Here is a 25,462-nt window from a genome sequence, read left to right as displayed (position 1 = left end):
AATCAAATATAAATATTATTTAGAATGTGGTGAAACAATAATTAAATTGTACCACACGTGCATGAGAGTCCTGCAATATTTGTAGCATTAATTTAGCATTTTGTTCCCAAAAATGATTCATTACAATGTATTCAATAATTTTATTAACATATAATGTATTTTCTGAACGTACTATTAATTTATACCTCACTAAATGTTTTTGATATATTGCAAATAATTATAATTGAATAAAAAATTAGAAAATACTATGTTGCATATTGTACATACACATTTTACCTTTTTTTTTTATGTTTGTTTTTTAAATTCACCTGTCACTGACCTGGCCGATGGGTTTGTTTTAAAACTCAGATACGACCTTTGAGAAAAACAAAAAAAAGTGTGCTATGACCATGAAAAAGGACACATATTTTTAGACTAGGCTTCAAAATATGAGGACGACAAAAAAAAAAGATCAAAGCATCAAACACTATCTGGGACTTTATTGTTTATATTGACGCCACAGAATTTGCTTTAAAGGGTAAAGTGCTGCAGAGGAACATTCGGCCACAATTCAAATGGAATGCAACGGGGCATTAAAAACAAGCCACAAACATTCAAACAATCTCTGACGTTTTCCACAAAAATGTCCTCCCAAGTCTAATCTGTGATCCTATACACAGTCAGACGTTCATCTATAGGCACAAGGATCATATCATACATATATGGCACAATACAAGAATAATAGAAGCTCTGATGGTGCAAACATTTGAACATGAGTAGAGGCATTGTAATAAAAAAAATAAAAAAAAGTTGTACAGGGACAGCCATTGAAAGTCTTGCAATTGACACATAATGAGCGAGCGCATAGTTGATGCGGTTTCGTTAGGCGCTCTTGAATGGGTTGAAAAAAATATAAAATTACAGTACGGAAATATCTGCAACTGTTGTGACTTTTCACTCTTTGAGCCAAAACAACTTTTTGTGCTTGTTTTGCAGTTTAAAAGAAAACAAAGATACACACTTCTCATTGAATTTAACAACACAAAAAAAAAAAACTATATCATTGCCAATTCTAAACATGTACTGCCATTTTGGAGGGATCCAAAATATTTTTTAAATTATTTTTGCCAACAATAATTACAACAACAAAAAAAATCTCTTTAGCCTAAGCACAAAAAGTGTTGGGTTTTTTTCAGTTAAAAAAAATGGAGATATGTTTTCAATTGGATACTTTTATACTGTACAAAGAAATTAAATGTAAATAAACAAAGAAAAATCTTTCTTTCAATGGAGATGAGCATCATATAAAAAAAGTACAATTTTAATTCGGTCCTTAATTTACTATGAAAAAGTTCTTTTGATGATGACCAAATCAGCGTGTGTATTTTTTGGTCATTTTCTCACTCGAAACTACAGATTTTTTTCTCTCCCAGAAATGTATTTTTGAATTTTGGGAACGCTTCCTCTGGATTACACGTCTGGGTCAGAGGGAAGATGATGTTCCAGTTCCAGGACGGGAATCAGGAAAGCGCCAGAACAACGCGTCTGGATCAGGAACAATCCGGAAGAAAGCAGCTGGATGTTATCTTCACCGCACAAAGTCAACATTCAGATTTCCAGCATTCGTCGGGTGGGAGCTCGCCTCGGCTGCGTTCCCAATGCAAAAAGAAAAAGAAAAAAAAAAAACCCCGGGTAGGGATGTGAACTAAACATTTAGATTGTTTTGCTCGGGATTTGTCTTCACATGTCAGGGAACGTCGGAGGACGGCGGTGGTCAGAAGGCGGTCCGGCTGCGGTCTACGGTTTGAGCCTTCTTCAGGTTGCCTTTGCTGAAGGCCTGGATGGAGCTCAGCAAGGCGGTGCGACCTCCGGGAAGGGGCGCGGCCATGGAGGACGAGCAGGAGGACGAGGAGGAGGAGGAGGTGTCCAGCGCGGGAGGGGGAGGCGGCGGAGGAAGAGGAGGACCACCTGCACAACCAAAAGGCAAGATAAGAAAATGGCACGAACGTGACAAAAATGTTGACTTCCTGCAAGAGGGGATTGCACAAAAATGGAATAAAAAGGCTTTGGCGTCAAGCTCCTTGTAAAATCACAGAATTCTGAGATTAAAGTCCGGATTATGTGATTAAAATCAAAATTCCCCATTATAAAAAAAAATAATTCTGATTAAAGTGATAAAGTGAGACTTTTAAGTGAGAATTCCGACTTTAATCTCAGAATTCTCACTTTATCACTTTAATCTCAGAATTCAGATTTTAAAGTGAGAATTCTGAGATTAAAGTGAGACTCCTGCATAAATTCCCACCCCCCACCCCTCATGGAGTTTATAACTCGTGACACCATGAGGCATCTGAAATCTTGTGAAATTGTCAATAAAGCTATCAGAAGCTTCCAAAGACATCATCGTCTGGGGTTTCCCACATTTTTTATAGGCATACTGATAAAAATAAAATAAAATAAAAAACACCTAAAACAAATGTATCCATCATTATTCTGGCATTTGGCAAATAGAAATAATTTTGGAAATCCGAATAAACCAAACAGCTCAAGTTTAGTCTGATTTCTTGCCAGACAATGAGAAAAAAAAAAAAAAAAAGGAATATGGAAATTTCTGGTTTCATCCGTAGCTTTTCTTTACCTCCACGTAGCATGGAGCTAAAAGATAGCTAGCCGATTTAGGCTCACCTTAAAAAGGAACCCCGACTGTCATGACACGTTTGCTCTATATTATTTTTTTTGCTTGTTACTAATTTAACTATGAGATTCATTTTTGAAAAATCATTTCCAGTTTCCAGATCACCGTTACTCACTACGCATTCAAACAAGATTTGATGTTCAAATAGCAAAAAGGATGACCTCGATGAGTTGCCTTTTGTGGAACAATCCAGTGATTGTTCACTATAGTGTGTACGTGCGTGTGTGCGTGTGTGTGTGTGTGTGTACGTGTGTGTGTGTGTTGGGGGTGGTGAGGCAGCAGCTGATGACACGAAAGGACATTAAAAAAAAAGACAAATCCAGCATGCCATGAGTTGAAGCTGACAGACAGACGCTGCAGGTCACAATCTCCAATGACAAGGTATCAATTCCAATGGACTTGTGTGATGTTGCGTTCCTTCATTGCAGATTGTGAGGCTTTTAAACAAAAGCTGTGCATACGGCGCCGGCTTTTAAGCAAGCTGCACTTGCACTCTCGTAAGAGTTCTCATTGGCTGCGTTGGGACTCGTTCACTCGTTCCCGACCTCCATAATCACTATACAGGGATTTGTATATAGTGGACCGTTTTGAAACACTCGGCTAGCTGGTGCCAGTTAGCTAATTACGCCAAAAAGTATTTTTAATTTTTTTTTTTTATGTGAAATAATCCTACAACTATTTTCTGTTTTTTTGTGTATTAAGGATTATGGGAAATGTAGTCCTACTAGTCTAATGTTACGGTTGCCGTTCAGACCCAACGCAAGCTGAGCTTTTCTGGCGGGATATTTTCAATGTTAAATCATAAGAATAATAGTTCCAATAAGAATATATGTTAAAGCATTCATTCATTATTAGTCACTTAGGCTGGAGGTGGAGGTGGCCGCCTTTGAATTTTGTACACAGGAAAAACCCAGAGTAATACCACAACCAGATTAACCATTGATTACATTTGTTATAAATAGTACCTGGCGAGAATCAATTGTACGTGTATATTTAATTTTCAGCGAAATTGTAGTGTCACGGTTTTTAAATGTGAAAATCTGGACACCCTACGTGCGTCTACCTTTTTCTTGTGTATTTCGTATTGAATCATTAAAGTTACTCAATTAATCAATTACTACGCTGACACATTCGAATAGCACGACAAAACGTCCAAACGCAGCCACTGAGCTCTCGTTAGCATCCTTTAGCTTTGTTTGTGCTAACAGCTCTTGCTGAGAAAGCTGGGAAGTACGACAGCTTTTTTTCTTTTTTCAAAGCCCACCAGTGACGCCCACCATCAACATCACCATCAACATCATCATCATCATCATCATCATCATCATCAAGGTGGGGGGAAAAAAACGTTTACTTTACCCCAACGACACGGTCAGAATGGAGCATGCTCTACGGTGGAGACGCATGGCATAGAGAGAGAGACCACAATTAAATGACCAATCAGCATTGAGACAGCAAAAGGACGAAGACAGGAGACACCTTGACAGGAGGATCGCCTCGTTGAGTGCATGTGGCTTTTTTTTCTTCTTTTTTTCTAAAAAAAACTCAATCTGGACCGCCATCTTGGATGATGCCACATGGCGTACTTCACGATGTCATCGTGATCTAATTCTTTACATTTAATGATGTTATTACTGGATTGTGATATACTGTATTTTTTTTATAGTACAAAACCGTAAGAGTGTCATTTTGTTAAAACACATTGCAAATATTTTTCTTGGTGTTTTTGGAACGAATTACAGGCATTTCAATTCGGAACGAGGCGAGTGCGGTCGAGAAATGAATTCAACTCTTAAATCAAGGCATCCCCTCTGTATTAATAAATTTTTTTACTTACGACTTATTTTTGTACTTGTATGACAAGCTGTTAAAAAATTGTTAATGACTTCCAGATTCATAAATTGCTGATTCCTGGTTGAATGGGAAATAACCGTGGTTTGATATGTCCTCATGTAACCTCTTATTATAAGGATATGTTGTTGTTCTGAACTGTTGTACGAGTGAACGTGCCCAACAATCTGGGAACTCTCAAAGTTGAATGCCTTGTTTTTACTGCAGTCCTTCTGGTTTCAAAAACATGTTTTTCGAGGCAAGACACGGCTAAAGAATAAAAGACGGAGCTGCGCGCGGTTTGGGTCGAGTCAGCCGAGGTTCTACCCGGAGTATAAAAGTGAAGTCGTGTTTTCCACAAAACACTGGTTAAGCATTACAAAACATGAAACATTTAAAGTAATACAACAACACACACTCAACGGCCATGACATTAGCGACATAAGCTAATCTGTCCATATTGTTTCCTTTGTTATGACTTTTTTTTTTTTTTTTAAATCTCGACTTTGCACTTTTGTTGCCAGCATGCAGGAATCGCACGTCCGGTACCGGCTAATGTTGTGGCTGGCGGCGAGTGGATTCACGAGAGACGACATTGAACGCGACGGACGTACTCGTCGTCTGCTGCGCTCGTAAAAAAAAAAAGACAATCAGCAGACACGAGCGTCCGGGACAAAAAGTACGCGAGGCAAGGAGGAAGAGGACAGACAAGAAGTCTGCCGGCGGGACAAGGCGGACGAACCGACCTGTGGTGGGCGGCGGCGTGGGGGACGAGGGACACGTGGGAGGGGAACTGGCACCCGAGCCTGATGACACAACAAGGAAACAAGTTCATTCATTCAGCAAATTGCAGACTTATTTCACATTAATTTCTTTTTTTAAATAAATTATATTTAATAAATTCCTACTTAAATTGTTTTTTTTTAATTGCTTCCATTTTGTATTTTAATTTGGTTAATTTGGGCACATTCTTTTGTAATAAAAAAATGATTGTACTGATTTTTGTTTTCATTTTGGCACAATATGAACATTTAGTGAGAAAAATATTTAGCACGCACGCACATACACATTAAAAAAAAAAATTATATATATATATATATATATATATATATTGAAAAAAAGAGAGCAATGATGATGACATTACCGAATGAACAATACCGAGCTCTTAAAAAAAGTTATAATAATTTGCAACAGTAGCTAGAATGACTTTCTATTAAAAAAGGGTTAATTGCCCATTTATTTATTTAAAAAAATATGTATTACATTTGACATGTTTTATAATTACTTATATGATTACCTATTGGACTGAACTAATAATTACGTGTATTTTAACTGACAATTGACTAGTTCAATAAATTTATTTCATTTCTGTAGTATAAATAATACAATTTAGAATTTTATCGGCTTAAAAAATATAAATATATAGCTACAGTAAATAGGAAAAAAACTATTAAAAAAAGGTTTAACTACATGTATTTATTCATTTTATTGTGTTATTTAATTGATTTTTAATCACTTATATTTGACAATAAAAAAATAAAAATCTTTAATTATAGTCTATCAATTGGGCCGAATTAATAAACTGAAAATTTCAACATATTTATTTTGGTTTATGTTCTATAACGAACAAAATGTATTTATAATTTTATTGACCATAAAAAAAATATATATGAAACACATATGTGTTGAAATTATTTTTAACTCACCTATTTTAACTTCATTATGATTATTAAGAATAACATTTACAGAATTGGCAGATTTAAAAAAAAATTTTTTTATAATCATAACACTTTACAAAGTAGATCATTTTTAATGTCATTATTTTCCTTCTATAAAAATCTTAAGCCAAAAACGACGAGTTAACCCACCAGAGTTGTTATTGTTTCGGACGGAGACGTCGTCCTCGTTTTCACACGTGGACTGCTTGCACTTCTGCAACGGAGCCACAACCTCGCGTAAGTAAGCCTCGTTGCGTTTGCGTTACGGGGAAGGCTTCAAGTAACGTGCTGTCGCCGTACCTTCCTGGCCAGAATCTTCCTCCTGTTCCTCTCCTCTTCGGAGCCGTGATGGGACCGAGCCCTGATCAGCCGCTTGTGCTGGTGCACCTTGGAGCAAAAACAGAAACACAAATAAGAGATGACATCAATCATGCTAGCGACACGGGAGTGGAACGCTGAAATTCAGCTGGGAAATAAATAACGACACGTGAGCGCGATGAGGGCAAAAAAAAGGTTGTGGGACGCGGCCTGGAGGGTTTTTGCTTCTATTTCCAGATCAACTCACCACTTTCTGCTCCTCCTGCAGACGTTTCTCCACACGCTCCTTGGCCGCCTTCAGGGCTTCCTTCAGCCTGCTTGGCACCTGGAAGGATTCCAGAGATGCACAACGGTTTACATGCTGGGTTTCTGCAGGTCTCAGCAAATCCAATTTCATGCCATAAAGCTAAATGAAAGCCCGCGTCGTGCTGCATATACACGCAGACATACTGTACATTGATTAAGACTTTTAATCATAATTAATTGCTTGATTTCCATAAACGCACATTATATCTGTTCTACATGTACAATAAAATATGTTGGTTCCCAAATACAAATGTGGTGGTGTCTTTTAGTTGTTACAGTAATTTTATAGTCATTTATGAAAATATTTGAAGTTACGGAATGTGACTCATTGAGTCATAGAATTGTGCTGAGGTAATTTTCTGCCACTAGAATGCATTGGTGTTTCATGTTGGGCATTGGTAACAGAACAGTAGATTTTTCCTTTTCAAATTCAGAGCAATTTCTATTTGGAACACGAAGCAACTCGTGGACTCCAGGCCCATTTTGATTAGAAATTACAACAAGTCACCAGGCACTACAAATACGGTACATTTTTTGTTCACATTTATTATAGTTAAATTGTGTTATAGTGACTCATTTGCACAATGTTGTATGCAAAGCAAAGCATGAACAAAAATGTTTTGACATCCATTGTATTTAAATTAAAATCGTATTTTAAGGTCTTCATTTCAACAAAAATCCATTTAAAGACTCGTTTAATGCTTTTTAACGACCCGCAGAAACATTATTCATAATGTTGACATTATTCATCTATGCGCATAAAAAAATAAAAATAAAAATAAATGGTTTTTTTTACCCTGATCTGCACTTTCTCCGAGTGCTGTAGAGGAACGTCACTGAACAGCCTGCATGAAAAGGAAACAGGAAAAAGGTTAGTGCCTTTGATACACATTCCCCAAAAAACATGTTACATACTAAGCACGCTACATACTGTAAATGAGCATGTAAGCGCAAATATTACACACTGACATGTTACATACTAAACACAAACTGTGTTTGATGTTTGATTTGTTTGACGAATTAAAAGGCGGGAAAAAAAACATACGGCGTTTGAATGAGCTGCGACACTGTTGGCATCCCGGACTTGCAGGCCTCTGAAGACAAGATGGACTGCAGCACCGACACTACACGCACACACACACGCGCACACACACGCACACACATCAGAGCAATGCAATACAATACAAGATAGCACATACAAAATGTGCGCGTACTCACCCACAACGTTGTACGGGATGTTGGGATAATTGTCCACGGGGACGCTGTCAGGCGGTCGGCCGTACGTGATCTCGTAGAGTAAATGGCCGAAGCAGAAGACATCCATGCTTTCGACCGTCTACACAATGAAACGCACGTGTCCGCTTAAGTTACTAAATATGCTTCCGTATATGCTCTAAATGTCTATGAAGTGAACAAAAACCACTGATCCGAGTATATATATGACTGGATAGCCGATAGCACATACACGCCCGTGCAAGCTGCCGAAGCGACAGGGCGGCCATCTTGCTCCTCCCATCTTGCAAGCATATTACTGTATAAACTATACGGTATACAGATTAGACATATACAGCTGGGTGGTCACTATTTTCTAACAAGTTAAAGAAAAATAATAATGATAATTGGATGGTATGTGCTGCTTTGAATACCCCTTTTTCTTTTATTGCTCAGTTCCTTAGACCCCAATATTATGTTTGGCAGAGGCATCTTTTGTTGAATTACAGTTATAATTCTTTAATTTAAAAAAAATTATTATATATACACTCACAAGCATCCTCCTGTAAACATTATTAAGCATATAATTTGTAAATGTATTTAAGGCAATTTGTAAAATGTCTGAAGTCCTCTTATTTATGTTTAACAAATTTAAAACATCATAAATCATGCCGTTTCTACTAAGTACTGTCTCAAAGGTTCTCCAATTTCGATACTGTAAATGTATAGAATTGTATGCCAAGAAACGTTTCTTGGGAGGAGCAATATGGCGGCCTCACGACTTCAAAAGTCTTGGCCTATCGGCTAACCAGTGATATATTCAGATCAGTGACAAAAGCCCACAATAAAGACCACATTTTAAAAAAAATTACAGTTTTACACCTCCCACATACCTTAAATACATTTAAAACTACTAAAACACTTAATTTTTAAGTTACAAATTACAGCAATTCTACAACAACAAGAAAGCTTCAGTTTAGCTGTAACTTCTGGAAGATCTTCTTCTGGTCTCCTTCTAATTTCCCTGCATTTAGCCGAGTAGACCTTGGTGCTGCCACCTGTGGCAGTGTGCAGTACTACAAGTTCAGACTAGAGGGAGTTTAAAAAACATACCAAAAAAAAAACTCTACCTCAGAAGGAACATCTAAATGTCCTCAAGGATGATGTTGGCAAGTCATATTAAGAATGAACCCTGTAAAAACATACGTTAATCTTCCTGAAGTGGGTGACAACGGGTCGCAGGTGCGAGGGAACTCCCAGCATGCCATTCTCCACGTCCGTCAGGCGGCACACGCCCTGCTCCAACATCACGTTGGAGGCATGCAGGTGGCCGAAGAACAGGCCGCCGTCGTGGAGCAGTCGCAGGCCCTAAACACACAGAAACGCGCAAACACTTCATTGCCAGTGTGTGTCTGAGTGTGTGTGTGCGCGCGTGTGTGTGCGCGTGTGCGCGTACCTCCAGTATCTGTCGGCCGTACAGTTTGATGTGCGACAGTTCAAGAGGCTGAATCTTCTTGGGGTTTCCGTACTTCTTCAGGTAATTCTCTCTGGGCTTCACCTGACACACAAATAATTGAGAAATAAAATAATAAAATATAAAAATAATAATAATTGAGAAAAACTGCTTTAAAAGTTAATTTACAATTACTCAAACATATTATATCTGTCCTAAATGTAATTTTTTTTCCCTAAGTATCATTCTCCTGTTAACATAAGAGTGAAAAAAAGGTAAACTAATAGAAATACGGCTGCATCTTATAGCCATTGATACAGAAATGTCATAATTCATAAATTTGAGTTTAAATTAAAAAGATGTACTGTACTGTAAAAAAAGTGTGATATTGATTTGTGTTGTTCAGTTTTCTGCCACTAGATGGCATTATTGCATCTGTAAGACGATGGCGACAGCTCAGTGCATTTTTCTTTTTATTTTAAGAGCTATCTAATCTTTAGCATGAAGCAACTTGTGAAATTCTGCACATTTTTTCAAATTGTGAAATACAACGTGACCCCAGTCTCCACAAATATTCTGCTGCGTTGCTACTGGAATTCCCCCAGTACAGGCTTTCCAAGTAAGGGGCGGAACTTCAAATTAACTCCAAATGAATGCACTAAATTTGACACCCCTAATAATAACATAACCAAAGTTCATTTGAGCAAATTTGCATATCAAACTGGTAGCTCTTCGTGTTAAGTAAACAAGAAGTAGCTTCCAGAAGTTGACTGTTTTTTACGGCTACGTTCAGGAAAAGTGGGAATTGTGAAACTCCTTACCTTACAGATGTGGTCTCGCAAGGAGCCGGCCTCGCTGAAAGGTCGGATGAGAAGCGCCGAAGACTCGCTGGTGCTGGAGAACAACAGCGGCCACAAGTATGGACTCTGCAGAGAAGAGATGACGTTGCAAACGGGAATCGGGTTTCACGAAGGCGGGTTATTGGACGACATCCCATAATATGAGGCGTACGCACGGAGAGGCTGGTGAGGATCTTCATGGTGGACTGCAGGTCTTTGTCAGACAGGAATTTGTCAGGGCCCAAGTCCACCTGCACACAGTTTGACGAATTCTCACGTAAAGTTCAGCTAATTTACATAATTTCGGCCAAAGATAGTTTCTAAGTAATTAAGAGACGTGCAAACGCTTTTAAAATGGGAAAAATATTTTCAAATGAACACAAATGCGTAGTTGTGGTGTGACACTCACCCAGCTGAGCAGGTATGCCTCTTTAGCTTGTTCTTTGTTTTTGACCAGAAAATATTTCTTCCTGATCCTCCAGCCTGCAAAAAAAAAAAAAAAAAATGCGACCGTGTTATCGAAGTGCTGCTACCGATTCTGACGAGCACTTTGCGATCGCGGTGGCGGCGGCTGAAGCGCCGTACCGACGTCTCGGAGGGGCTCCCCCACCACCCATTTGGGGTCCGAGCGGAAGAACATGGAGACCTGCTGCAGGGCGATTTCTGAAAGACAAACAAACGCATGCAAAAAATGTTGGATATGGTTTTTGGTTTTTGTTTGCCAGGGTGTTTTATTTTTAATTTTTAAGAAAAAGAGCACTTCCAATGGCCATTGTAAATTGTTGAATTAAGACAAATGACCTTTTCTTTTTTTGGGGGGGGATTTTGTGTTCCCCCCCCCCCTTTTTTTTTTTTTTTTAAATAAAAACTGTTTAAAGTAACTTGAGAAATTAAGATATCAGACTAAATGATATATGCCTGTGTTGTTATTGTCTATTGTGTGTAAACATACATTGCTTAAACGTTTACAAGTAGCGCAAGTTTCGTTAGCCCGTCTATGGCGTTTTTGCATTGTGCGCTAGCCTTAAGCTAAGTAGAGTTCCTCCTCTACTTCCTGTAAGAAAATGAAAAGAAAAGGTGAAATTGCCATGGACACACCTGTGTAGTTGGCGGCGTAGTTGTTGGGGTCCAGGAACTTCTTCACAGGCAGGGCGGTGCACAGCAAAGGATGCTGGGTAACGGCGTCCAGATAGGCCTGCAGGCCGCGCTGCCTCTCGGCGATGAACTCGCGCTCCATGTTGCCGATCAGCTTCTTGGGCGGGAAAGGAATGCTGACGCCACAAACCTATGGAGGCACATAGTGAATTTGTTTTTTGTTTGTTTTTTTAATGGTCCTTGTGCGCAGGATCGCCGCAAGAAACAGGAAGTGAGTGGGAAAAACCTCAGCAAAAAAGCTCGCAGCATCCTGTTATGGGATCACTGCAAAGGTTAAAGACGGGACCCTCCTCAGAACGACCGTTCAGTTCCCAGACTCATCAGATTTACTGCTGCCTTGACATGTTTTTTTTTTTTTTTTGCTCTTGCATCTGATTCATGACCTAATGTGTACCTAATGTTATGACCATCCTACGGCCAAAAACATGTCAACCAGTCGGTGACTCAAAAAGGTGGATATTAACTCACCATGAGGCTGTTGTTGAGAACGTCAAAATCACTGTAGCGCCGGATGACCTGCAACACACACGCACGCACACACACGTGTACACGCTTAGTGGAAGCGGAAGATGGGCTGTGATTGTTTATTTTCCTCCAAACGGAGGAAAACACTTTTTTTTTTGTAAGTTTTGGTCGATGGGCTCATTCTTATACCTGCCAGCTGTTTTCCGAGGACACGCCCCTCTGGACTCGGATGATGTACTCCTAAACACACACACACAAACCAAAAAGGGAAATTACATGAGAGACACAATTTTTTTTTTAGGAATAAATACTGCAACAGTGATGCTAGTTTTGTTAGCCCCTCTATGGTATTTTGCATTGTCAGTTAGCATTAAGCTTGCAGACTATTGTAAAATGTGTGTGTGTGTACTTGTACATACAACATTGTGAGGACTAAAATACATCTTTAACCAACAGATTGAGGACATTTTTGTGAAGTGAGGACGTTTCGGCCGGTCCTCACAACTCAAGACCTCTTTTTGAGGGTCAAGACTTGGTTTTAGAGTTTAGGTTTGAATTAGGTTATGGTTGAGGTTAAGGTAAGGAATAAGGGTAGGCAATCATTTTTGATGGTTGGGGTTAGGGTTAAGGGGCTAGGAAATGCATTATGTCAATTTAATTCAATTACAGATAATCTGTCAAAACAAAAATATTTCTGTGGAAGTTGATACAAGTAAATGCTGGTAAAAACGTTAGTTAGTTTGTGTTTTTTGTTGTTTTTATTTCCATATCGCTTGGCCATTCCACGCAGCGCTCCTGTGGCTGTCATTAACTGGTGTACCTAATGAAGTGGCCTTCCGCTGTTTATTAAAAAAAAAAAAAAAAAAAAAAACATGTCACCAGCGTAGCTACAACGTTTGCTTTCCACACGTGTTTGTGATCGTAAAAATGTTCGTGAAAGACACCCGTTGTACATTCGGATGAGGAAAAACAAACCTCGGCCACGAGTGGGCGCGTTGGTTGGCATTTGGCGTTAGCATGCTAAGCTAACTGTCAACCTCAGCTGATCCCAGCCGGAATCTTGTCAACAGGCAGCCAACATCTGCGTCCATTATCGGACACGGGAAAGAACCCGTTGCGGTTTACTGCATAAAAGCACAACTCGTTTGATGTGTGCCAAATAATCGAGGAAAGCTCGGGACATTGCAGCAATAAATTAAACGAGCCCTGAGTTGCAGCTGTCAGCACCTCATTACTTTCCAACTGCACAGAAGCTTCCAGGAAATTGCTTCATCACAGTGGCAGTAATTCAACCCGCAGCCTCAAGCAACAACAACAACAAAAACCACATACCGTGGGTGACTTTATTTATTTAATTATCAGCAAATATTCAGTGGTGCAGTTAGAATAACGCCACAAACGTGTCCGGTAATGCAGCCAGGTAACCCGGGGGGGACGAAAGTGACCAATAACGGAACCCGGTATACCGCGCCGACGAACGTCACTTTTCGAGATAGTGATAACGAACGAACGTGCCCGATAATGGAACCGATGACATGCGGACAAACTGTTTCGTCCCCGCCCAGTTGTGTTGCACAAGACGCGGCCACTCGGCTGACTCTCGCACCGGTAAAACAAAAAAAAAAAAAGAAGAAAATAAAGGTGACGCTCACCGTGTGGGACTGGATGTTCTGGCTGGTTTCGATCGCCGCCGTCAGCGGGACGGTGTCGTCCATGAGTAGCCGGCCGGGGGTCGGCTTCGCCAGGAAAGACATCCCGGACTTCGGGGGGGGTGGGTAACCGGTGAAAGTCCGATTCGAGCGCCCGCGACTGTCAAATGTGTTGTTCCCGAAATGAAGGCGCTTGAGTCCGGCTGGAGGGTCCGAGTAGTTTCGTTTCAGCGTAATGAAAAATCAAGGCTGCTTCGTCTGCTGAAATGAGACCTGACCGGAGGTTGAGCAATCGTGGGGCGAACGCTCTACCGCCACCTGAAGGAGGGAGGTAACATCTATTTTAAATGGACAAGAAAATAATGTTCAAAATAAACATGGTGGACATTACATAACAAATTGTCTTAAAAAAAGTAACCTTAAAATACGCTGTATTTTTAAAATTATATGTACTTTGTAGAAATGTACCATAAATACTATTATTCATTCATTGCACAATGTGGTGAATTATTTATTTAAAAAAAAAAACATACTATTGTTCAAAATCACAAATGTGGGTATTATTTTTATGAATTATTGACCAATTTAAAGCGTTTAAAATGGCTTACACGCTTTGACTTAATGATGCAATATTAATAATTAAATAAACATGCCATTTTAGCGGTCTCCTGAAAAGTGACGACTTTTGTTGGTGTGAGGATTCCACACGACGCCAGTGATATATTCATTTGTATATTTGAAACGTGCACCCTATTAAACAACATGGATTCCACCCTCAGCCCACCCACCCAAAAAACAGAAACTAAAAAAAATGTATATACTAGAATAATAAAACACTGACATTAGGTGTATTCCTCATTAAAACAAATTACTTTTCAGGAGACCCAAAAAAAAACCTTCATGCTTGTTGAGTGGTTGACATTGTATCAAGCAAGCCATTTCAACACTTTTGATCTGAGGTTTTGGTCTGACGCCATTGACTCCTCATTACTCTTTAATTTTGAAGTCAGAAGTGGCAAATTGTGGCAAAAGTAGAGAACAAAAAAAAAAAAAAGTTGAACGTTAAGAAAAATTGCAATTTCAGTCGAGATTTCTGGCCAAGATGAAAAGAACAAATTAATTCATCAAGAAACATGAACGAGACACCCTTTATTTACTTAAGTGGGCGACACAAAAACAATGCAAAAGGGCAGCTCTGGGCCACCCGTGATCCAATAATCAACAACAACAACAAAAAACATTTGAACAAGTCATAAACATCCCAACGAATCATCACTTGACTTGCAGCTCCTCCGGCATCATAACCATCACCTCCCCTTCCATCACCACCTTGTCCTTGGCCGAGCACGTCACGCCGATGAGTGCGAACGACATCTTGATCTTGCGCACTTCGGCCTCGGCCAGCACTTCCTCGCCGATGAAGAGCGGCGCCGGGAAGCGGATCTCCTGGTACAGGAAGACGCAGCCGGGTCCCGGCATCCTGGTGCCCAGCACGGCCGAGATCAGCCCGTTGATGAGGACGCCGTGGACCACGGGCGCCTCGAAGGCGGTGGAGGCGGCGTAGGCGGCGTCCAGGTGCAGCGGGTTGGTGTCGCCCGTCAGCTCGGCGAACAGCTCCACGTGGCGGGCCGAGAAGACTTTGGTGAGGGAGGCTCGCTGGCCCACGTGGAGCCGCGCCGCCGCCGCCGCCGCCGCCGTCGTCGTCGTCGAGATGGAGGACGACAGCAAAGTTCGGACTTGACTCCACATTGTTCTCGCGAGTCGTCAGTCCAGCTCGAGCTCGCGGCTGTTTCCCGTCAGCGAGAGCAGGAACGGCGACACCTGAGTTTTGGGGAAGAACAAACAAGCAAAAGACAATTGAACATTGTGCATACAAACACCAGCATGTTCAACCAACCAAACCACTTCATCTGAAAAAAGTAGCTAGCATGACGCTAACAGAGAAGCCGAAACGTCATAGATGGGCTAACGTTAATTAGCATTGATGTTATGGTAACGATAAATCATCAAAGATATTTACGCAAGGGGCAGCAACATGTCGTATTTTCACGACTATAAGGCGCACTTTAAATTCTTAAATTTCCTCAAAAACCGACGTTGCGCCTAATAGTGACGCGCACACAAGAGTCAACTCGGTGGCGAGTTCTCCGGCACCTCCTCCACCCACTGCAATCCTTGCAGGCATATTATATATTTATATCCTCGACTATTGATTTTAGTTTGGGACCTACTCTGACTCTTTTTCTTACTGTTCATTCCGCTATCTCTCTTCCAGAAGAGCTCAGTGTTGCCTCACTGGCATGTTGTGGCACAACGTGGTACTGCACTGAAGGCATGCAGCTCTCAATTCGGACTTCACTAATAGGAAAGTAGTAGCTGCTTTCAAGGAAGGAAGCATGCTGACGTGACGCATATCGACTGTTGTAACGTCTTCGCGTGTCAGGGTTGTTAATGGAGCTTACACAGAGTCTTCGATAGCCTGTTCATGATATTTAAGTGTTTAGGGGTACATTTACTGTTTCCACTACTTTTAAGTAGGTCATTTGAGAAAAAGAAATAGAGGAAGCAACAACGTTTTGCATTTTGCGTCATGTCTTTGTCCCTAAGCTCCGCCAATAGCGACTGAGGTGCAAGCAAGAACGCAGTTATCGTACCTGCAGCACTCGAAAGGCACAGCTCTGATCGTTGTAGAAGCCCAGAAGTGTCAAAGAGCTCCACAGCTTCACCAAACCACTAGAAAAAAAACAAAAACAAAAACATAAGTCAACAAAACGCAGACTCTCTCGTTACACGTTGACTTCTTCACCTTTTGGATACGCGCAGGAAAGCGGTGAGGGTGTCTGCGTCGTACTTCAGGACGTCAAAGTGCAACGCGGCCCCCACCTGAGGTACAGAAATGCACGTCGACAATAAACGCAACATTGTCATTGCGACGGCGGGCTTCATTTCCGCTTACATCTCCGTGGAGACTCTTCAAGCCAGTGATGATGAACTGCTTCAGTTCAACCGCACTCAGTTTGGCCAACTTGTCCTCCAGCACGCTTGAAGTGGAACAAAAATGTAGTCGTTATGAAGTGCTCGCATTCGGACCAAAGAGCGTTGCTGACTTACAGGCAGACTTTCAAGTACTGATAGGGAGCGACGTCCTTCAATACGACGCTTTGGTAAACAACTGGCTTGTCTTTGCTCTCCGGATTCATCCTATTGAAGCATCGGCGGCTATATACGAAAACAAGCATTAAGTACAAAACTTTTTTGAAATTGTTCTAATACAAAATCAACACACAAGCCCTGCCGAAATAGGAAGGCATTACAGTAATTGGCGTCAAGGAAGTATGCTGCAGTGATATATCTCGATGGTGAGACTAACATCACTGCATGTCGGGGTGGAAGTTACGTTTGGCCAGGGTTGGGACTCGGAAGTTTTGCAGAGTCTTCATGGCAGGTGCATGTACATGCGACATTTAATTTTAAACATGATGTAAGATTATAACGAAATAATATTAAACAAACATGGGATCCGTTTTTTTGTATATTTACAGTTTGAAAAACCCCCAACTCAGTTTCTAATTCCCTATACTCATTTAGACTGCAAATATACCACAAACTATGGCCCAAAAACACACCCAACATTTCAAACTCATTTTACAAAATATCCCTTAAAATTAAATGGCTTACTGATTATTTAATTCGGAAATGTTGCACCATAAGTGCGCATGTGCATAGAATGGGGTTGTGGCAGCATCGTAGGGCATTTTTGAATAGCACAAAAACTTTGCAGAAAAAAAACGTGACTTATTATGTAGCTTGAGAAAGTGACGAATATGCCAAACAATAAGGGTTGAGATCAGCACGTCTAGAAGTTTGATTCGGACACGTACAATGTTTTGCACCAGTACCCCAAGGAGAATTATTATTTTTTGCTTTTGTTACCTTTATGATGCTCGTATCACCACGAATGTGCGTTTTTGTGGTTCACGAGCAGCGAGTGTCTTCATCTCGGCTACGAAAGTGCAGTTGAGCGTCGCAAGCGTTTATTGCGTAGGAACAAAAGCGGTTAAAACCACGAGGATGAAACGTTGCACCGTGATTTAAGAGAGACAAGAGGCAATAAGAGAGAATAAGAGAGATAACCAAACTGGATTAAGTGACGCCTTTGAAAATCCCACTATATCGTCAAACTCTAGCAAGCTAACAGCGAGGTCAAACAGGTGAACGCGAGTTAACAAAATAAAACCCAGATTTTAGATTGTGGAAATGTTAGGCTAGCAATTTTTTTTTTTATGGGAATAAACTTACCTAGTTTTGCTAGTTTTACAAAACACGGAAAGTTTCAAGCATGTTTGTTTTCAACCCGCGATTGCTAGACGGTCTTCCTTGTGTAGGCTGTTGGTGGTTAGAAGCATTAAACACTGCCCCCTACCGTCCCTGATCACAAAATGACAAACTAGTCGATAAAAAAGTCGACATTTTCCATAAAAGATTAAGATTTAAGAACTCAAATGATTGTCCTTTAATGACATTATGAACTCGTTAAATGAATTTGATGTTAATAAACACACTTTAAAATTAATCGAAGTACTTCATTAGGTACATTTAAAACAAACAGTACAGAGACAAAAAAATACATTAGACAACCAAGGGTCTATTTCACAAAGCAGGTTTAATGACAACTCTGGGTCAAGAAACCCTGGATTGTGAGAAACTCTGCGTTTTCCGTGTCAGAAAGGAAGGTCATTGAAACAAGAGACAAAGAGGCAACTCTAGCCTGTTTCATAAAAAGAGGTAATTTAAGCTCTCGGGTCAGTTACCGTTTTAACATGTTCCATGAACCAATCCTGAAACCTGGTCGGTTGCAGGTTTTTCCACAACGTCCGCTGCGGCGAGTCCTTTTGACAATGGCCCTTGATGCCGCATTATTATAGCACGGGGAATTAAATATTCGTCGTGAGATTGTTATCAGACCGCGAATAGATATGCTTGCATTTCCGGAGTTATTTTATTTGGAGCGGTACCGTTTCACATCACAGTCATGCTTCACTTATATACATTCACAACTTAAAACATTACCAGCCGTTGTCATGCGCTCACATCACAGCAAATGTTGTGTGTTGCGCTCGCTCCGTTTTTTCTCATGACCGTTTGAATAATGTTTTTATATTTCATCTTAAACCAAGTGCGCTTCTCCGCCGCAGGATTGGACCCAAATTTAACGAATTAATGAGCGACCATTAATGTACGCATTGACCCGAGCAGCAACATTCTCCAACGCCGCCTTCCTCTACGGGGAGCCGCTGCGGTGTTGCACGTTTTTTTTTCTTTCTAAAGACATGTTCAAATTCGCCATATGATCGCATTAAGTTTTTCACTTAAGATCTGTAAAGAACAAAGCAAAAAAAACGCGGAAGCAGGGGGCGGCGCTGCGCACTGCTCTTCCCCGTTGCCATAGTGACTCGACGAATCGGGGCTCCATTGGTCTGGACTTTTTTTTTGGTGTAGCGGCAACGCCAGGCGAAACAACTCTGCGTTGATATAACTACCTCAAATCAGCTGTCCTGGAACCCAAAACGCAGTGTTTCCTATCTCAGGGCAGGTCAATTCGCTGCTCAGGGTTAGTCTCTGTGTTTGTTGAACATGCTTTGTGAAAGGGACCCCTGATCATCTCATTGTTGAGGTTTAAAAGTCTTGCTTCCATATCCGGAAAATAAACACACAGAAATCACAACAAACTCAGCAATAAATGGAATAAAAACATCAAAATAAAACATATTATTTCTAATATATTCAGTCATACATTTGTACAGTATCATGGATGTAAAAACAATTATTTCATTATAATCATGTATTTATAACCAATTATAGCAGCTATATCATTTTAAGTTCAAGAAACTTTTTTCTTTGATTCCTTGTTGAGGACTTTTTTCTTCACGTCCTCGTTGTGGACTTGTTGTGTACGCAGGAAGTCCATGATGAGCTCCGCCGCCTTCCTGGGCCGCTCCAGCGCTATGGTGTGGCCGCAGTTGTCCAACAGAAACAGCTGACTGTGGGGCACCGCCGCCTGCATTGTAGATGCCCCGGAAACATCTAGAACCTGCAACGCCGCCACACAGAACATAAACAAATGTCAGTCCAAAAAAACAAAAACGTGCCACAAGCTCCTGTGCGATTATTACACTTGCTATCGTGTCTTTCTCCTCATGGGGAATTGGAGGAGTCTCGTTTTGTTGATGTTTTTATGCTGCCTTCATGTGGTATTGAAATTATGAGAAATGTCGAGTAGAAAATTGCACGTGAACGCCCCCTGATCTTGTATTTTATACTGGACAACTGGGAATTTATTTTGATCCCCGAGTTTAGAGAACTATTCAAGTTTCAACATGGCTGAGAGCGCCAAAAGATTTGTGAATGGCAAGAAATATTAACACTTATAAGGGTGTTAACGTCCGCTAGCACAGCGGGTTGTTTTGCTCTTAACGACAAAATCACATGAACAGAACTCGGTCGTAATTAGGAGTTAAGGATTAGGTAAGGTCCGTCTTTCCCATAGCACGTAAAGGCAGGGTAAATAAAAAAAATAAAAAATCTATCATTTTCATTACCTGGTCTTGCTTCCCCCAAAGTATTTGCAGAGGTGATGTAATCAAATGTAGATTTTCTTGCAGAGAATGGCGAGATTTTTCCTCAACCAGCTCCATGAACACTTTAACAAAACACAGACACACAAACGCGCAAACACTTAGTTAGCAGTTAGCAGTGTAGCATCCACAAGCATGTGAAAGTCAAAAGCGGGATGGTGGACGCACATTGTCTGTAAAAGTCATTGTGGTGGATTCTGTTGTCAAGGAGGCCGCGCAGCACCTGGGAACAAACAAAAAACATCCACGGTCATGTGTGCGTACACATGCTTGCCGGCGGCCATGTTTGTAGTTTTTTTTACCTGTCGCGGAAGCTTGAGGGGCTTATGGCAACAGAGGCGCAACATGTCCTCCAGCTCCCGTGGAGTGGACGGAATCAGAGGGATGGAAGAGCCCTCGGGGTTCTTCTCCATCTCCCTCAGACGGGTGATGAAATTGGATTCGGTGGGATACACCAAACCTGGAGGAGGAAGAAATGGAATCATCATCGGACGGGGGTGTTAAAACGTCACATCCTGATCCCGCCATTGCCTTTTTGAGTTTTCTGATGTAATATCAAGAGTATGAATGCGGATAGAGGACCAGATTGTTGCGCTTCCAAATGTGTGAAATACATTTTGTCATAACCTGTTGGAACTTGCCTTGTTTGTGTTGTTTTGTCTCCCTCTACAGGCGTTTCAGCATAATTGCTTTTCTGTTGAAAAAGCGTAAAAAAGCGATGCTTTTCTCTGGCACAAGCAACATAGTTAGTCGTGAGAACTGTAGCTGTAAAATAGTAGCGTAAGCTAGCGTGTGGTTTGCGCACTGCCCGTTATTACCTGGAGGTGTCACGTGATCACCAACCGGAACACGGCTCGTCAAGAGAAAAAAAACACTACGCAAAAACGCCTGTAGAGGGCGACAGAGCAACACAAACAAGGCAGCTCCAACAGGTCATGACAAATTTAACCCACTAGACGTCATCCAATGATCTAATTGACGTGATACCGTGCCACACAAGCTCTGTGTGAAAGGGGCTGAGGTTCCAATTTACCTGAGGGGCACATCAAAGTCACGCCAGACAGGTATGTTGGGTAGGTGGCAGCATACACCCCTGCTACGTTACCCCCCATGGATGTTCCCACCAGGTGAAAGGGTCTTTTGTCCAGACCAACACTATGCACAAACTAAACACAAATTTACACGTTGAAACTTTGCATGAGGGCAAACCTGATCAAAGTTGACAAAGTACTTTTACACTAAAGTTAATTTCAGTCTTTTCTTTTTGACTTCATCCATACTCGATATTTTACAGCATTATCTGAACCTCTCGTGCTTTTGCCACCTCTACAAGACAAACACTCACATTCTCACACACACCTGATGGATTCGGGCAACCTGACCCTGAATGTTGTAGTCCTCAGACCCGGTGCGGCTGGTCCCCTCATGTCCCGGCATGTCCACGGACAGTATGTGCTGCTCTACGGGGACGTACTGGTAGAGAAAACAAACGCACCATGTAAACGTTTTCAGCCACCGCTCTTGTCTTTAGGATGAAATATTATATATGAATATAGATTCATTTGACATTCCAGTTTGTCTTTCTACAGCAGAGGTCTCACCATTGTATATTTTTTTATATTCTAATGTTCATTGCTGCAAAATTGAAACAGATAGAAACATACTTTTTTTCTGATGAAAGAAGAGACTTTAATCTTTCTTTTGGTAAGTTCCATGTTTTTATAGCAATAGAACACAATATTCCGTGGGCTTTGCAAAATCTGTCAAAATCCAGTAAAACAGCCGGGAGTGAAGGGGGTTGCTTCTGTGAAAATGGTTGCTCGTGAATAAGTTAACAACCCTTGCAAATTTGAATGTTTAAAAAGAAAAAGTCAAGCATATAAACAATGAGGCGCTCATTTGTCATTACACAGCTAGAATGGTTGAAATAATAATAATAATAATAATAAAAAAGTAAACCCATTGGGTTGATGCCATGGTGTGTTACCTTGACGAAGGGCAACCACATGTCTTTGGAGGCGGAGAAGCCGTGCAGGAGCAGTAAGGACGGCGTGGCGCCCCCTGGCGTCCCGCGGCTGAAATAGCAGAAGCGGTAGCTACCGCTGTACGAGTAGCGGACCACCAGGCCCATTTTGAGACGCATGAACCTGCAGCATAGGGACCAGATTGTCAGTTACGCTAACCCCAAATTAGAATTTCGAACATTTGCGCTTTACTATTTATACATTCACCTTATCTGGGTTTTTTGGTAAAACATATCCCCAGATACTTTCAGAAAAACTTTTGGGTTTTTTGTGTGCTCTACACAATGGCACGTGATAGGAAAGTAGTACATTGCTGTCAAGGAACAACAGTGCTACCTTGACTTACGAGTGGCCCAAGTCCAATCACAGGTGGGTGGAGGAGACAAAAATTGTACTCAAGTAAAAGTTACTTTAGAAGAGTATGAATCATGTATAATAATTACTTGAGTAAAAACAAGTGTTTAGTTGTTGTTTTTTAAATAGCAGATGAAAGTCAGACAAAAATATATAACATGGGAATTTGCAATTAAAATATTACCAACAGAATAACTCATTTAAAAAAATAAAATAAAAATAAAACAAAATCAGGAACAATAAATGTGATCATATTAACTTCACCCTTGTTGATCAACAATGCTGCCATCTATTTCATTGCTCAAAAATAATTTGAGTTCTGCCGATTCCCATCTTTGTCTTCAAAGAGGAAACGAGCTCTCAAACAGGAGAAGCTGCAATTTGCATTCACGTGCTGGTTTTGTTACGTTTTGTAAAACACAGACCAAAACAGCCTTCGAGATGTTTCTTCAGTTCCAAATTCAGTTCTCGCAGGCTGAAATGCCAACATTTTTTAGGCACACACAAAAACAGTGCTGCTTCTTTTTGAGCTTTTCAAACAACACAACATTCCGCTACAATTCCAACCTGCTCGCACCGTGAGATAAAGTCTGCTACATCTCAAAAGACTGGACAACCCATAAACGGAAAAGCACTTTGGTGTATTTGGTCAAATGTGGCGAGGAACACGGACGCAAATATCGGGGAAAGCAAACAACCACTGAGCAAGCACATGGCATCTCTAAAATCAGCAAAAACTCTATTCAGGCAGGCTATTACATGATAGTGTGTGGGTGGGTGTGACAAAGTCCACTTGTCAGGGGACTTTAAGGCTTCCTTTCAAATAAGAGCCTACTTTATGACAGCAAGTAATGCGAAAGGTCACAAATGTTTTGCAACTAATTGCACATTTTCTGCTCAAAATGCACCTCAAGTAACTTTTGACTTATTCACATGCTCACCAGTTATAAGCCTGGATAATCGTACCGGGCCACAGCCACAAGGTTGAGAAAACAGCCAAAACGGGAAGCGCCACGACGGTCCCGATGAGCGCCATCGTCACGGAGACGCTCGCCTCCATTGCTTGGCTGTAAAAAAGAAGAATCGTGGAAATATTTCAAAAGGCTGCTTCCTGTTGCCTTGCGCGTAAACCAGATCAAACTTTTATGCCTTATTCAACCCAAATGTATGAACTCAAAATTGTTGCAATTTAACATCCACCTGTCTACTACGATGCCATCAAATTTGGTACCGATTGGATCACTCTCTTAAGAGGAGTCAATTTGCTGCCTAAAATGTTCTAACTTCCAAAGTCTTGTCATTTCTCTCTTTCGTAATAAAAGTGCCAAGGTCTAATATTCATCTTGACGGTCTAATATTTATCTTCTACTCAAAAGATGTGCAGATCTCAAATCCAGAATGATGCAACACCGCCATCTACAGGGATCTGTTAGCCAATACAGTGGTTTAGAGACCCGAATTTCAGGTGTGTATTTTTGATATTGTATATGGTCAGACTTGTGACATCTTACTCCATCGACATTCGATAACAAAACTCCTGAAAATGGCTCCAAAGTTGACAATTGATAGTTACAATGGCAAATTGTTTGATTTGTAAGTATTCTGTAAATTTGTTTTTACATGACCAAATTTCGTATTTTGCAAATTTGTTTTCGATCAAGGTGTTTTTCTGTTTGGTCATGCGTGCTTTTCTTCATACTTTGGCCCCAGCCGCCCCACCATGAACGTTTGCTACCAGGGCAAAGGTGCTACGACGTGCTTACGTCATCAGGTGCGTCAAACTTGTGTAAAAAAAGATATGAAATAGGAAAATGAATCATTGCTGATTAATATTAAAAGATTGTTTCACATTCACGATGCAATCACTACAGGACGCTCAATAGAAATTGAGACACAAATAAAGATGGCTGCAAATGATGTGCAAAGTCGCTGTTGTTTGACGCTAATAAGTAACATTTTGTTGAACATGTCAAGGTTATGGAAGGCGCTTACCTGACCACCGAATTCGCTCCGACGAATCACCGGTAAATGTCAACGGAAACGCAAAAGTCCTCCTTCATTCGGTCCGATTTCTCCTCCTCTTCCTCCGTTTTGTCTTCCCCTTTTCACCAAATTACTCAATCGCCTTCCACTCGCACTTTAAAGGGCAAGTACAAGCAGCGCTGCGTTCAATGACGACGGGCACTGTTGGATACGACATTTAAAGGCCAAGGACTGTACGTAGGCAGACCGTGTTGCGTTCACGGACGACCGGAATTACTGGAGACGAAACCTTTGAACATTGGACTGGCCGCGCTGCATTCATTTACGATGGAAGTTCCGGTGACGTAGCTGTTCGTCGGCATTCAGCGCTTTGAACAGAGCGTGCTGCGTTCACAGACAATGGGAAATGTGGGGGAATATCATTCACGGGTCAGGCACTTCAGACCGACGAAATCTTTGAACATTGGACTGGCCGCGCTGCATTCATTGACGACGGGGGGGAGTTCCGGTGACGTAGCTGTTCGTCGGCATTCAGCGCTTTGAACAGAGCGTGCTGCGTTCACAGACAATGGGAAATGTGGGGGAATGTCATTCACGGGTCAGGTACTTCAGACCGACGAAATCTTTGAACATTGGACTGGCCGTGCCGCAATCGTGACAACGGGAGTTTCATTTACTAAGAGAACGTTGGTGTTGAGATAAGATCTCAAATCGCGATCCTGCTGTTGGAGACGAAAGCGTTTTGTCGACATTCATAACAATCGACTGGCCGTGCTGCATTCATGGACTACAAATATATTTTTTTTGTTGCTCATTTCGTATGAAGGACCAATCTTTAGATATAAATACG

At 41.1% G+C, this 25,462-nt stretch overlaps 4 protein-coding genes across 6 annotated transcripts; all 4 read right to left on the bottom strand.

Annotated features, from left to right (window-relative positions):
- Positions 1–459: 459 nt before the first annotated feature.
- On the bottom strand, positions 460–13,901 carry pxk (PX domain containing serine/threonine kinase). 2 transcript variants are annotated; one of them, XM_086087671.1, is made up of 19 exons: positions 13,620–13,901; positions 12,157–12,207; positions 11,971–12,018; positions 11,446–11,632; positions 10,933–11,010; positions 10,757–10,830; positions 10,524–10,598; positions 10,330–10,434; positions 9,512–9,613; positions 9,262–9,423; positions 8,062–8,179; positions 7,889–7,967; positions 7,640–7,688; positions 6,785–6,862; positions 6,520–6,606; positions 6,370–6,433; positions 5,248–5,307; positions 4,031–4,060; positions 1,813–1,947 (listed from the first exon to the last, which is right to left on the bottom strand). In XM_086087671.1, exons 1-18 carry the CDS (start codon positions 13,719–13,721, stop codon positions 4,044–4,046), a joined length of 1,536 nt encoding a protein of 511 aa, XP_085943797.1. In that variant the 5' UTR covers positions 13,722–13,901; the 3' UTR covers positions 1,813–1,947; positions 4,031–4,043. The 2 variants fall into 2 exon arrangements, with proteins under 2 accessions (XP_085943796.1, XP_085943797.1); XM_086087670.1 differs by lacking the exon at positions 4,031–4,060 and having other exon boundaries at positions 460–1,947.
- Positions 13,902–14,750: 849 nt separating this feature from the next.
- On the bottom strand, positions 14,751–15,365 carry LOC147167727 (hydroxyacyl-thioester dehydratase type 2, mitochondrial-like). The gene has a single exon (XM_086087619.1). It carries the CDS (start codon positions 15,363–15,365, stop codon positions 14,889–14,891), a length of 477 nt encoding a protein of 158 aa, XP_085943745.1. The 3' UTR covers positions 14,751–14,888.
- On the bottom strand, positions 15,291–19,206 carry rpp14 (ribonuclease P/MRP 14 subunit). 2 transcript variants are annotated; one of them, XM_086087620.1, is made up of 6 exons: positions 18,428–19,206; positions 16,728–16,835; positions 16,573–16,657; positions 16,423–16,499; positions 16,271–16,349; positions 15,291–15,437 (listed from the first exon to the last, which is right to left on the bottom strand). In XM_086087620.1, exons 1-6 carry the CDS (start codon positions 18,436–18,438, stop codon positions 15,381–15,383), a joined length of 417 nt encoding a protein of 138 aa, XP_085943746.1. In that variant the 5' UTR covers positions 18,439–19,206; the 3' UTR covers positions 15,291–15,380. The 2 variants fall into 2 exon arrangements, with proteins under 2 accessions (XP_085943746.1, XP_085943747.1); XM_086087621.1 differs by lacking the exon at positions 18,428–19,206 and adding an exon at positions 17,916–18,019.
- A 156-nt stretch (positions 19,207–19,362) lies between these two features.
- On the bottom strand, positions 19,363–24,884 carry LOC147167725 (monoacylglycerol lipase abhd6-A-like). The gene is made up of 9 exons (XM_086087616.1): positions 24,622–24,884; positions 23,571–23,696; positions 22,239–22,398; positions 21,611–21,724; positions 21,285–21,417; positions 20,554–20,711; positions 20,420–20,474; positions 20,216–20,316; positions 19,363–19,707 (listed from the first exon to the last, which is right to left on the bottom strand). The coding sequence occupies exons 2-9, from the start codon at positions 23,687–23,689 to the stop codon at positions 19,498–19,500; spliced, it is 1,050 nt and encodes a 349-aa protein (XP_085943742.1). The 5' UTR covers positions 23,690–23,696; positions 24,622–24,884; the 3' UTR covers positions 19,363–19,497.
- Between the last annotated feature and the right edge of the window lie 578 nt (positions 24,885–25,462).

The sequence above is a fragment of the Leptonotus elevatus genome, chromosome 10, assembly GCF_054856555.1.
Source record: "Leptonotus elevatus isolate MCC_2025b chromosome 10, RoL_Lele_1.0, whole genome shotgun sequence".
Classification (NCBI taxonomy): domain Eukaryota; kingdom Metazoa; phylum Chordata; class Actinopteri; order Syngnathiformes; family Syngnathidae; genus Leptonotus; species Leptonotus elevatus.
The sequence above is the reverse complement of the archived record's forward strand: the minus strand, read 5'-3'. Positions and strand labels throughout refer to the sequence as shown.

Bases quoted from the DNA above. Each gene is read 5' to 3' on its own strand.
- pxk (XM_086087670.1), bottom strand. From the start codon at position 13,721: ATGTCTTTCCTGGCGAAGCCGACCCCCGGCCGGCTACTCATGGACGAC. The intron at 10,599-10,756 runs GTGAGTGTCACA...AACTGTGTGCAG, and splicing joins AGGCATACCTGCTCAGCTGG to GTGGACTTGGGCCCTGACAA. The intron at 8,180-9,261 runs GTATGTTTTTAC...TTCATTGTGTAG, and splicing joins CCCACTTCAGGAAGATTAAC to ACGGTCGAAAGCATGGATGT.
- LOC147167727 (XM_086087619.1), bottom strand. From the start codon at position 15,365: ATGTGGAGTCAAGTCCGAACTTTGCTGTCGTCCTCCATCTCGACGACG.
- rpp14 (XM_086087620.1), bottom strand. The intron at 16,500-16,572 runs GTAAGCGGAAAT...TCTGTACCTCAG, and splicing joins TGAAGAGTCTCCACGGAGAT to GTGGGGGCCGCGTTGCACTT. The intron at 15,438-16,270 runs GTACGATAACTG...CCCAAAACTCAG, and splicing joins GTGCCTTTCGAGTGCTGCAG to GTGTCGCCGTTCCTGCTCTC.
- LOC147167725 (XM_086087616.1), bottom strand. From the start codon at position 23,689: ATGGAGGCGAGCGTCTCCGTGACGATGGCGCTCATCGGGACCGTCGTG. The intron at 21,725-22,238 runs GTAACACACCAT...TTTCTCTACCAG, and splicing joins TGTGGTTGCCCTTCGTCAAG to TACGTCCCCGTAGAGCAGCA. The intron at 21,418-21,610 runs GTGTGTGTGAGA...ATTTGTGTTTAG, and splicing joins AGGTTGCCCGAATCCATCAG to TTTGTGCATAGTGTTGGTCT.